Genomic DNA, 13,325 nt, shown 5'->3' on the forward strand with positions numbered 1-13,325 from the left:
CCTACTTAGGCGAGTTAACCCGGTGGCTGCACTTGGGCGCCATTCCATGGGCCAGGCAGAACGGCACCTGTGGAGTCTCCCAGGTCATCGGAAGCCCCTGGGTGGTCAGGGATAGGGCAGCGTGGCCCCTGGCCCTCCCCCTTGAATGCGGGCACCTTGGCACTGACACCCTGGCACTGCCAAGGTGCCTGGGTGGCACTGCCAAGCTAGCAGGAGCACTGCCAGGGTGCCAGTACAAGGGTGCCCTGGTGCCACTGCCAAGGCTCAGGGCCCGAGGGGACCATGCTCATGAAAGGAGGGTGGAAGGGATGGTATGAGGGTGGGGAGGGGGTTGGTACAGGGCAGCAAGAAGGGCCTCTGGGAGGTCGGGTGTGTGACGGATGGGGTCCCTGGAAGGGGGTACCTGTAAGGGATCATGGGGGGCCTGAAGAGTGGGGGGAACCCATAGCGGGGTGTCCTCACTTGGAGGGGGGGGGTGGGGGTGGGGGGTGAAATGTATGTGAGGGTGACATTGCCATTAGGTGGGGTGGGGGACCCACAAGCTCACATAGAGATCGGGGCACCGTTTCAAAATGGCGGCCCGTCTATGAGTTCAGCTCCCCAGTGATGAAAAATATTCTATGTGCGGGCTGAACTGGTGAGAAACTCCCCAGGGCCCCAAAACGTGACTGAGGGCTTGGTTCTCTGACCTCATTACGCTCTCGAAACAAGGCCAGTGAATAGCGGGAGAGGCCGCAAATGAGAACCGCGCCAGGCATCGAACAGTTTGCGATGCAACCGACCTGCTCCCGTATGCGACATCGGGATCTCGAGATTGGCGAGAAACAAGTTATCACCATTTAAGCCCTATTTTCATACAGTTAGTGGGAGGGACCCCATATCCAACAGCCTCCCGTGATTCAGCGGCCTCCCCAATAACTCTCCCAGCCCTGGTGCCACATGGTCTGCACCATTGTGGCGACGCCCTCGGCGATGCTCCTCTGTGACTGGGCCATGCTCTGCAGCGCCTAGGCCAGGCCCACCTGGGACTGGGACAACCTCCGCAGCATCTCGGCCATTCCCATCTGAGAGGGGGGCATGTCCCGCAGAACCTCATTAAGGTCAGCCTGGTACTGGGTGACATACTCCAGCGAGACGGACATTCTGCCTAGACTCTCAGCCATGGCCGTCAGCGACTGCGCAACGCATTGGACACCTCCACTAATGGTGCTGATGTCGTGCACCAGACTGCCCACTGCGGTGGCTACCCTAGCATTGTTGGCATCCATGCCACGTATTGCCGGTGACATCTCCTGTGCTCACAGCCTCTGGTCAGCTATGGACCTGCTGGAGTGTCACTGAGATCTCCCTCTGAATATCATGGCCACACCCTAACGTCTCCATCAGCTCCAGGAAAGCCTCTTCCACAGGCACAGCATCAGGCTGGGACCCAGCTGGGTCCTAGGATCCAGCAGACCTATGACTGCTGTCTCGCCTGGGGGTTTCTAACTCCGCTTGATGTGGTCCCCAGATTGTGCCCTAGATGTCTGATCACTAACGTTTCCCACCGAGGTTCATGTATCTGCACTGGTAGAGGGTGGGGATGACAGCTGCGACTCCTCGATCGTGTCTTCCTCGGACATCTACTCCAAGATGTTTTCCACGGGATGGACAGGCATCATTGCCTGGAGGACCTATTATAGAATTTACAGTGCAGGAGGCCATTCAGCCGATCAAGTCTGCACTGGTCCTTGGAAAGAACACCCTACATAAGCCCACACCTCCACCCTATCCTTTTTATTTTGACACTAAGGGCAATTTAGCATGGCCAATTCACCTAACCTGCACATCTTTGGACTGTGGGAAGAAACCGGATCACCTGGAGGAAACCCAACTAGACATGGGGAGAATGTGCAGACTCCGCACAGACAGTGACTCAAGCTGGGAATCGAACCTGGGGTCCTGGAGCTGTGAACCAACAGTGCTAAGCACTGTGCTACTGTGTCGTCCTGCGGGAGAATAGACATGTAGTCCTTGGGAGGGATGGGTCAGTCAGTAAGGCAATAACTCACATTTGACAGGTCCTTTGGCTGGGGCCCGGTGGTTCCTCACCTCTGCGGCATCCGCCAACCTCTGCGACGTCTGCCAACCTCTGTGTTGGTGACCGCTCTGTCCTCGGCCATCGCCGTCACCTCCAGGGCCCGCTCCTCGAAGGAGGTGAGGATTCTTATGTCCGGCAAGCCACTGCCAGTCTGGGCCCTCTCCTGGCAATTATGGGAGAGCTTTTCCTGAGGAGACAAAGAGAGGGCATCATTCGCCACACGCGTGGTTCACAGTGGTTTGGGTGGGGGGGGGCTAAAGGAAGGGTTGGGGGGTTGAAGGGAGAGAGGAGAGGGGGTGGAGGGAGGGTTGGGGGTCTCATGCAGTGTTATGGGGTGGATGCTCGCATGGGGGACGGAAAGGTGTCCACTCACTCGTGCTGCCAGGTGTAGATCATTGACCCTTTTCCGGCACTGGAGGCCAGTCCTCCTGGTCACACTGCCGGCGCTCACAGCCACCATCTCATCCCAGGCAGCACTGTCTGCCCTGTAACTGACCCTCCGGGATACTTGGGGGAGGGGGGGAGCAGAGGCGGGGGGGGGGGGGGGGGGGGGGTGGGGGGAACAGGACATCCCTCCTGGTCTCCACTGAGTCTAGGAGTCTAACATTGAATAGCGTGGCCTGCCTCGCTGGGCAGGGTGCCAGGAAGCTCGCGGCAGTTCCCGCTTGCTGCCACACTGAGAAATCTTTCTGGAGAATTGCGCCCTGTTAAGTAGCGGTGGGGAACTCGCCAGCAGAAAACTCCCAGCAAAACCCGCCACAAATGACACTTAGAGACTTTTCTGTTAGATCGCGCCCTAACATACCATCAAACTTCCGAATTGCTTGCTGCACCTGCAAGTTACATGTCTCCGCCACTCAGTCCTGGATGGTCAATCCCTTATTCTGAAACGGTTAAACCCCGAGTTCTAGATTCTCTGCCCAGACAACATCCTCCCATCACCTACCCTTGGAAATGTACTGTGGCATAACTTTCTAGTCAGCTCAACCATTGTAAACCTGTTATTCTTTGTTAAATATTAAAATATTCTCTTGAGTTTTCCCCAAACACCCGTCCACTTAACTGATGGGAGTATTAAGCTCCCCATACAAGGAAGGATTCAGGTTGAGTCTGCGTTCTCTTTGGTGTTAAAGAAGCTGATCCAGCGCAGCACAGATGATGCCGCATGTGGTCTTTCATCTAAAAGACAAGCAGTAATTCTGCTGATACCTTTCCCAATTGTGTCAAACTTTCCTCAGAGGCAGCATTTCTTTTTAAATTTGGGCCATGTTTTATGGAAGTGAAAATGGACACCAAAAGTAATTGACTGTCCGACCTGCATGTGGCTTTAGAATGTTGGAATTTTGTCAGTTATGACATTAAGCTCTGTTGGACTGATCATCGCGCTGATGTTGGGCGAGGGCAGCACTGGGTTTGAGCTGCAATGCTTCCCACAGTTGGACTGACTCTCGGTGTAATTCACATGCCATTAATTCACATGAATTAATGGCACATACGGAATTGGATCATAAAATGATTTTCCCCCATTCAGAAGAGGAGATCTGATGAAATGACACTGCAGTTTAAAAGAAGTGGGGAAAGCAACAATTGTAGGCTTTACTGAAATACCAACTCTCCCACGGGAGAAGAATCAATCAGGCTGCTATTCCTCACTTCCTGCTCTCCAGTTAAAGGGATCACTTTTGGAACTACAGTTTCGGAATGATGCATGGGAAAATGTTTTAAACTGGTCAAGTGTCACATCAATGGCTAAAGTCCAACCAGGCCAACTGTCAATATATGACTACTTCTTGGAAGTGTAATGAGTTTCTAAAAATTAAGTTGTGAAATAATTCACCATCTTAATGATGGAAACTGCTGTTATCCACTTGCGAGTGAAAGCAGATGCTCAGTGAATGATAAAATTATTTTGCATTTGGCAAGAACTCAAAGTACCAACTGCAAAGTTATGAGGTTGTGATAGGGGAGTCACAAATCAGGGACGAGATTGTCCGACCCCCCGCCGGGTTGGAGAATCGCCGGGGGCTGGCGTGAATCCCGCCCCCGCCGGTTGCCGAATTCTCCGGCACCGGATATTCGGCGGGGGTGGAAATCGCGCCACGCCGGTCGGCGCCCCCCCCCCCCCCCCCCCGCGATTCTCCGGCCCGGATGGGGGGTCCTCTTTAGCCGGGTGCCCACTTGGGAAAACCACCAGAGCACTTCTTGCAAGTTGTCCATATGCTCTTTCTCCGTGGGGCCCGTGATGAACACATCATCTAGTAGGACTTTAACCTTCAGCAGACCTCATCTTGGTGTCGCACGACAGTGGCATAATCCCTGTACGAAGTCGTCCAAATATCTGATGGTCCACGATGGCTCAGTGTCTATTTTCATCACCACAGGATGACAATTTATTTGTAATGTGACCTGGATTGGCGCTATCTTTGAGGCAGTAACGCAGTTCAGTTGTATCAAACAGTCCTCCTCATTCGGAGGGGCCACGTGCAATCTCAGCTGCTGCCATGGATGCCGTTCTCTGCACCAGATTTGACAGCTCTGGCCATGACGTGTCCGCCGACCACATTTAGCAATGTGGTAGGCTCTCCCTGTCATCCCCGTACATTTGCAGTGGCTGCCGAATGCTTGGCCCGGCTGTGGAATTGCCTCTGGAGTTGCCCTTTGGGAGGTGATCTGGTCTGAACGGCATCGCCGAGGTCAAGCCAAAACACGGACGCCATAGTCTATGAACCGTTGCAGCTCCTGCATTTTTTTCTCTGCTCCTGTACCCCTTTCAGAATTTTACTCCTTATTTTATACTGTCTCTCCACGTACTTCCTCTGAAAATGAATCACCTCACACTCTCCGCATTGAATGTCATCTGCCACCTACCTGCCCATTCCACCAACTTGTCTATGTCCTTTTGAAGTTCTACATTGTCCTCGACAGAGTTTACAATCTTTCCAAGTTTTGTGTTATCCGCAAATTTTGAAATTGTCCCCTGAACACTAAGATCCAGATCATTGATTTATAACAGGAAAAGCAAGTGCAACAATACTGGAGAACACCACTACAAACCTTTTCCGAGCCCGAAAATGATCCACTGACCGTTACTCTCTTCTTCCTATTCTTCAGCCAATTTTATATCCGCATTGCAACTGGCCCTTTTGTTCCATGTGCTGTAAACCTTCTCATATTTGTTATGTGGCACTGTATTGAATGCCATCAATTTTGGAGAGAGGGAAAGTGCCCAGAGATAGGGGAAGGAAATCAATGACGTAGCCTTGAAAGATTAGAGGAAGGGAGAGGTTCATGGAGGGTGCGAGAACAGAAGATGGGGTAGTTTGATTACTCAGGTTAACAAGTTTGCTTGCTGGATCAGAGAGTTGAGACGGCAGGGTTCGAGAGGGGTGTGGAGATTCAACTCCAGCTTCTCCTGTCCCACAGGCAGTACAGGAAAACCAATTACCTCTTCCTTGCAGCACAGCTTACCTCCCTTTAGCTGCTGGCCGAGTCCTGGTAAACGTTGGAACAATAAAGAAATCTGAGGCAAGCAGCATGTTTTAAATATTTAAATGAGAAACCTGCTTATTGAGAGCTGGTTGGTCACCCACCACCACTCCTCTCCCTGTCACACTTCTGTTAAAACCACAAGTGGTTGGGTTTGTGGTTCCAAATATTTTACAGTTTTACTTCCTGCCTATCCCAAACCTATATTGAGCGGCGCAGTAGCACAGTGGTTAGCATTATTGTTTCACAGCACCAGGGTTCCAGGTTCAATTCCCGGCTTGGCTCACTGTCTGTGCAGAGTCTGCACGTTCTCCCTGTGTTTGCTTGTGTTTCATTTCATTCCAGTTTCCTCCCACAAGTCCCGAAAGACGTGCTGTTGGGTAATTTGGACATTCTGAATTCTCCCTCAGTGTACCCAACAGAGGCCGGAATGTGGCAACTAGGGGCTTTTCACAGTAACTTCATTGCAGTGTTAATGTAAGCCTACTTGTGACAATAAAGATTATTATTATTCATATTTGGGTGTTAAAATTCCATTCCAGATATCAAAAGTTCAATACATGAAGCTTTTCCATAGCTGAGCAACTCCATTAAATGGCCTTTTTGTTATCAATTATTTTACACTACAGGATGGTGAAGTCATTGGCATTAATACGCTTAAGGTGACAGCTGGGATATCTTTTGCAATCCCCGCAAAAAGAATTCAGCAGTTCCTTGCAGAATCTCATGACCGCCAGCTAAAAGGTACGAGTTAGGAAATTAATCGCACATTACTGATTAAGAACAGACTTTAATATTGTACACCATTGGTTGCTCCAACTGATGTTTTTTGAAGGAGACCGACTGCGAGGTGGAAAAACTTTAACTGGTTTTGATTATCAGAACTGTAAAATCAGCAGAAAGGAAAGAAATTGGCTTTATATTTTTATGGTGTGCTGATGTTTTACAAATTCCACAAAAGGTGCGGCACACGGAGAAGAGCTGTTTTATTCTTCTCATTTAACAAACTCTTGGTGCCTTCTATCCCCAGTCTAAAACTAATGTTTTAGTTGATACGTGACCCGTTTGCACATTAATTTACACCTCGTCTCTGCTGAGTGAATTGATCCCAGCTATTCTACCAGTGGACGCAGAACAGTGCAATTAGTGGTGGGCTAAAAATTGGGAAAATGGAACAAGCGACACAGCTTCTTAACCTATACTCAGTGGCTCTGGCAGAAAATTGCATTTGAGGAACAGATCAAACAACTCCCCCAGTGTTGAACACTTCACAGTGTCTAGAGTCTGGATGCTTGAGGAAAGTATCACTGCTAGTGGCTGAAGAACTGAGTCCAAGCAAGAATCTGTGTTGTCATAGTTCCTAGGTAGTATATCACTATCAGCAAATATGATCCTCTGTTTCGAATTCAGCAGGGATTTTCTAATTCTGGTTTTTCTACCAACAGAAAACTCTTCACCTAAGAAGAGGTATATGGGAATAAGAATGGTAGCACTGACGCCGAGGTAATTGTTGTGTACCTGCCCTCAAGTACTTGTTAACTTGTTGTCAGACTTTCGTCTTGGACATGTATAATTTGATCCCTTGATCCGAGCACTTCTACTGCTGTTCTTTCATGCTTGGTTGATCAGGTGTGTTATTGATGCAATTAGGAGAAGGAACAATCACTAAGCTTAATTGAGGGAAATTAATTACCAAATCACCATGGAAATTTAGTGACTTTGCAACCATCTAGATTTCATATATAATTTACAGTGCAGAAGGAGGCCATTCAGCCCATCGAGTCTGCACCGGCTCTTGGAAAGAGCACCCTACCCAAGATCCACACCTCCACCCTATCCCCATAACCCAGTAACCCCACCCAACACTAAGGGCAATTGTGGACACTAAGGGCAATTTAGAATGGCCAATCCACCTAACCTGCACATCTTTGGACTGTGGGAGGAAACCGGAGCACCCGGAGGAAACCCACGCACACACGGGATGTGCAGACTCCGCACAGACAGTGACCCAAGCCGGAATTGAACCTGGGACCTTGGAGCTGTGAAGCAGTTGTGCTATCCACAATGCTACCGTGCTGCCCTGCCCTATCTATGCTGGCTTTTATCCTTCTCACTGCAACGGTCAGTAATATGGACTTCTATTGAAGTTGCTGGAGTTGACTGTAACACAAGACTGTAAGATTTTGATGTATGCAGTTTCCAGTTATTATGGAGGACTCATAATTTTCCATTTAATTTCAGTCTCTTGCGTGACTTGAAAATGCGTGACAAAGACTTTCCTGATGTTCCTGCGGGGGTTTACATATTTGAAGTCATTCCAGCAACACCGGCTGCAAGGTAGGAGATATACAATAAGGCAAGGCAAGAGACAAGTTCCAAGGGTCATGAAATCCACACAAGGATTAAGAACCTATTTATTGGTTGTATTGGATAAAGCAATGCTCGCTAACTGTTGACTGCCTAAATCAAAACACCAAATCCTCCTGTTATGCAAGCTGTTACGCTATTTTTGGAGTTAACAGCATGGAATTTGAATGGATTTGAATTTTTGGGGGAAAATGTTTTTATTGAACTTTCATATTTTATGTCCAATAATTCTTAAATTGCAACTTACAGAACTGCGGCAAAAAAAACAACACATATGTTTACAATTAAGTGTCTTCACTGCAACTGTGGCCGCAACCTCCCTTTGGTCAGCAGACATATTTTACAATCCCCAATATGGCCAAAGCATGTATTAGTTTGGTTTGGGCCTTAGCTTTCCCTTGGACCGTTCCCCTGCGGTTTGTCCCTTGTCCTTCGTTTTCTTTTTGCGTATCTTCGTCCTTTCCCCCCTGACCCTCCCTCCCTCCCCTCCCCATCACCCCCTTTCCTTTTGCTTTCTGTCCCGTGGCTTGCCGGGTCTCCCTCCTCCCGTGCTCCAATGGTTGCTGGCTACTAACAGGTCTTGAAACAAGTTGATGAACGCGTGGAAGCCACCTTCCGACGCCCCACGGATGGCAAATTTTATTTTCTCCAGCTTGAGAAATTCCGCCAGTTTGGACAGCCAGTGTGCAGTCTTGGGTCATGCTGTTGATCGCCAGCTGAGCAGGATTCTTCAGCGGGTGATCTTGGGGGGTGTTGGCCTCCCCTCCCCATGGAGTTCTGGCTGATCTGATACTACGAAGGCTGCCACTTTTGGACATGGCTCCACCCTCACTCTAACAACCCAGGATGTGGCCTCAAAGAAGGTCATCCAGTACCTGACAAGTCTGGGGCACGCCCAGAACACGTGGGTGTGATTGGCCGGGCCTCCCTGGCACCATTCACATTTGTCCTCTGTTTCCAGAAAGAACACACTCATTCGAGTTCAGGTTTGTTGCGCTCCAGCTGCGTTAGGCTCAGCTCTGCTTACATGGAGGTGAGGTTCGCCCTGAGCAGTGTTTCCATCCAGAGTCCTCCCCTATCTCTATACCTAGTTCCTCCTCCCATTTTTTCCTCGTCTTGTCCAAGGGACAGCATACCTCCTCCAACAGTTATCCGCATAGTCTCCCTTCCTTAGGTCACTTGCTTCCAGCAGTTCTTCCACTAACGAATGTCCTGGTATCTGGGGGTATGATGTTGTTCCCTTGAGAAGGAAGTTTTTGACCCAAATGTATATCAGATAACTGGAACCTCTCCGTGAGTTCCCCAGGATCGCTACTCTATTGTCCGTGTATATGCCCCTAACCATCAGAGCCCCCTTGTTCTGTCACCGCCTTTAGAAGATGGCGTCCATTATTGAACGAGTGAATCTGTGGTTGTTGCAGATGGGGATGATGGTGGGCATTTCGGATAGGCTGAAGTGTTGCCTCATTTGGTACTACAACCAGAGCATGGCTACTGCCAATGGGCTCCTTGAGTATTCCACTGGGAGGATCGGAGAGTTGCTGTGGCTAGGGCTTGCAGGAACTCTCTTCTGGGCGGCATGGCAGCACAGTGGTTAGCACTGTTGCAGCACCAGGGTCCCAGGTTTGATACCCGGCTTAGGTCACTGTCTGGGCCGAGTCTGGACGTTCTTCCCATGTCTGCATAGGATTCCTCTGGGTGCTCCGGTTTCCTCCCACAAGTCCCGAAAGGTGAGGGGCGGGATTGTCCAATTCCCCGCCGGGTCGGAGAATCGCCTGGGAGCAGCGTGAATACCGCCCCGCCACTCCGACGGCAGCTGCCGACTTCTCCGGTGCCAGTTTCAGGGCGGGGCAGGGATCACGCCACGCCGGTCAGGGGCCGTTGGCAGCGGGCCCCCCGGCAATTCTCTGGGCCCCGATGGGCCGAGCGGCCACCCATTTTCGGCCAGTCCCGCCGCCGTGAAATAGACATGGTCCATCTCGGCGGGACCTGGCTTGGAGGGCGGCTAGAAGAGTCCTCGGGGGAGTGCAGGGGAGATCCGGCCCGGCGGGGGGGGGGGGGCCAAGATGGCCTGGCCCAACTGCGGGCGGGCCTGTGCCATGGGGGCACTCTTTCCCTCCGCGCCAGCCTCGGTAGTGCTCCGCCATGGCCGGCGCGGAGAAGAAACCCCCTGCGCATGCGCAGGAAACACGCCGGCGGTGCGCAGAACCTGCCAATTAAGGGTCAATTTAGAGTGTTCAATCCATCTAGCCTGCACATCTTTGGGTTGTGGGGGGTGAAACCCACGCAAACACGGGGAGAATGTGCAAACTCCACACGGACAGTGACCCAGAGCCGGGATCGAACCTGGACCTCGGCGCCATGAGACTGCAGTGCTAACCACTGCGCCACCGTGCTGCCCTCATGCCGGAGGTTCTGCGCATGCGCCAACTTGCACCGGCCCACTGCAGCCCTTCGGCGCCAGTTGGCACAGCGCCAACCCTGCCGACGCCGGCCTAGCCCCCGGAAGTGCGGAGGATTCCGCAACTTCCGGGCGGCCCGACGACAGAGTGGTTTGCGCCTCTCTTGGCGCTGGCGTCGGGCAGTCCCACCAAATGCAGGAGAATCCTGGCCATGCTGTTTGGTAATTTGACATTCTGAATTCTCCCTCCATGTACCCACACAGGTGCTGGAATGTGGCGACTATGGGCTTTTCACAGTAACTTCATTGCAGTGTTAATGTAAGCCTACTTGTGATAATAAAGATGATTAAAATTAAATTATAAATCTTCATCCAATCTGCTCCCGGTTCCTTCACCCATCCCTGTACTCTTTCTGCGGTGGTCGCAGAGTGGCAGAACTGTCCTTCGGGCGGGTCAGGCCTCCCATGTACCTTCTTCTTTGTAGGACCTTTTTGGGGTTTCTCGGGCTCTTACCCTCCAGAGACAACCCATGAATAGTTTGTCAAATATGTTGAAAGAGGCCTTGGGGATGAAGATCGGGATGGATCTAAACAGGAAGAGGAACCTGGGCAACACGTTCGTTTTGATCATCTGTATTCTCCTTGTGAGTGACAGTGGGAGTAGGCCCCACCTCTGCAGGTCCTCCACCAGATTCATCAAGTTCCATTTGTGAGTCCGTGTCCAGTCATGGGCTGTTTGGATCCCCAGGTATCGGAACTTGGTCTGGGTTTGCTTAAACTGCAGTCCCCAGCTCTGTCCCAGAGGCACAAAAGCCTAACCGTCCAGGACCTCTATGAGATACTCCCATTTGACTCTGTCGAAGGCCTTTTCTGCATCCAGGGAGTTCTCTCCCTGGATGGGGTCATTATCACGTTCAGCAGGCGTCTGAAATTTGATGTTAGCTGCCTGCCCTTGACAATGCCCGTGTGGTCCTCCACGACTATGTCTGGCATGCAGCTCTCCAGGATCTTTGCATCTACGTTAAGTAGTGAGAAGGCCTGTGCGATCGGCACTCTGCCAGCTCTTTGTCCTTTTTTGGTATCAGCGATACTGAGGCTTGTGCGGTGTTGGTGGCAGTCTTGCAAGTCTGCGAACATCCCCCACAAGTGCGGGGCCAATGTTGGTGCAAATATTTTGTACAAGTCCATCAGGAATCTATCTGGCCCTGGTGTCTTCCCAGCCTGCATGGAGATAATGAGTACCGCCAATCCACCTCCAGTATGAAGAAGACCAGCTGTTGCCTAGCCGCCCTCTCCTTCCTATCTTTGCATGCCTTGAATGCAGTAATTTCCCCCCTTATCACAGTTTTCAGTGCCTCCCAGAACTTGGAGGGTGAGACCTCCCCATTTTGCTTGTTGGTAACATACCGTCACTGGCCTGTGACATCCGTTCGCAAAGTGCCTTACCGGTCAGTAGGGCAGTGTCCAGCCTCCAAGGGAGGTGTTGTGCCCGGCCCGTCTCCAACCTCACATCCACATAGTGTGGAGCGTGGTCAGAGATTACAATTGCGGATAACTCTGCTTCCACTATCTCTGGAAGCTTTCCCAACTACGAAGAAGTCAATCCTGGTATATAATCTGTATATATGGAAGGAGAACTGCTCCTCCCTGAGTGTGTGAAACTCCATGGGTCCACTGCCTCCATCTGTTCCATGAAGACGTTCAGTTCCTTTGCCATGTTTGATCTTTTCCCCGACTTGGGGTTGGGTCTGTCTGTCCGTGGGTCCAGAGACACCTGCAGCAATAAGTGTATTTGTGAGTTATGGGCTGAGCCATATTATTGGAGCCAAATCGACAGAGATTTATTCTACTTTACTGGATGTGCTGTACCTGACCTGTGAGTGCTAAGTGGTGACATGAGGTGCAGAGCTGAATTCTCTGACACAAGCAACTTGACAAGTAAAGTAGTTTTTAATGTTTGCTTACAATACATGTTAAAGATTCTTTTGTGTCCATCATTTCAATAGAGATGTTAACTCAGGAAAGCAAAAGCAAATGAATACTTGAAAGTAATTTCTATCCAAGCTTCTACTTTTAAATGGTCCATTGATCTATTACCACTGCACTATAATTCTGCACAAAAATGACAGAGGTTATATTTCTGTGGTGAAATGGTTTGTTTTCCAAAGTAACTGATTTTTACAATAAGTTAAACAGCAATCTTACCAGGGAACCAAAGGGCTACTGAAACCCATGATGTTGTCAGCACTGCATACAGTTCCTTTTCACAATTTGTTGTCATTGCCCTTATTGTTGACTTTTCGAACTTTGTGTACTTATATACAACCGCACTTACATAATTCTTCAAAATTCTTTATTTTCAGTGGTGGTTTAAGAGATCGTGATATCATTATCAGCATCAATGGACAAACAATCACTTCTTCAGAACAAGTGAGCGAAGCAATTAAAAACAGTGATACTCTGGCCCTTGTTGTGCGCCGTGGAAATGAAGACTTGATGATCACAATAATACCTGACATCATTGATTAGAAAAAAAAAGTTTTTAAAAAAGTTTATTGCAGACTATTGTAATCAGATTTAAATGCTGTTACTTGAATATTTTGTTCATCAGTAGTCCTTTTAGAAAAGTTCAATATCAAGTGTCACGGTAAAGGGCTTTGTAGGTATAAATAAAAAAGATGAATTATATTGTCACATCTTTTTAAAAGAAATTCTGCTGTTACTCAAGTCCTTAGAAGGCAGCATAATCCAACCTTCAAAGTGTACCCTGCTACACATCTCAATGAATGTTTTTCCATTGTGAATTATATCTGATACTTCTCACAACTGAAGTCCAGGATGAGAAAAAGCTGCTGAAACTCAGATATCTGGTTCTCTACCCTGGATTTAAATTCTCTGGAGCGTTTGTGGAGAACTGTTGTGAGGTTTGGAAAACTAGCAAAATGGGTCGCTCAACGTCGTTCAGAGTTAAACTGCAGGGTGCATTGAAGT

General features: G+C 49.6%; 1 protein-coding gene across 1 annotated transcript in view; it reads left to right on the forward strand.

The window, feature by feature from the left end:
- Positions 1-13,028, forward strand: part of LOC140396919 (serine protease HTRA1-like) — a 35,702-nt gene extending 22,674 nt beyond the window's left edge. Inside the window, exons 6-9 of the mRNA XM_072485848.1 lie at positions 6,196-6,310; positions 7,012-7,069; positions 7,808-7,903; positions 12,698-13,028. Coding sequence (XP_072341949.1) covers positions 6,196-6,310; positions 7,012-7,069; positions 7,808-7,903; positions 12,698-12,863 — 435 coding nt within the window. The 3' untranslated portion in view covers positions 12,864-13,028. The remainder of the gene's footprint in view (positions 1-6,195; positions 6,311-7,011; positions 7,070-7,807; positions 7,904-12,697) is intronic.
- The last annotated feature ends 297 nt before the right edge of the window (positions 13,029-13,325 follow it).

The sequence above is a fragment of the Scyliorhinus torazame genome, chromosome 20 (assembly GCF_047496885.1).
Source record: "Scyliorhinus torazame isolate Kashiwa2021f chromosome 20, sScyTor2.1, whole genome shotgun sequence".
Lineage (NCBI taxonomy): Eukaryota > Metazoa > Chordata > Chondrichthyes > Carcharhiniformes > Scyliorhinidae > Scyliorhinus > Scyliorhinus torazame.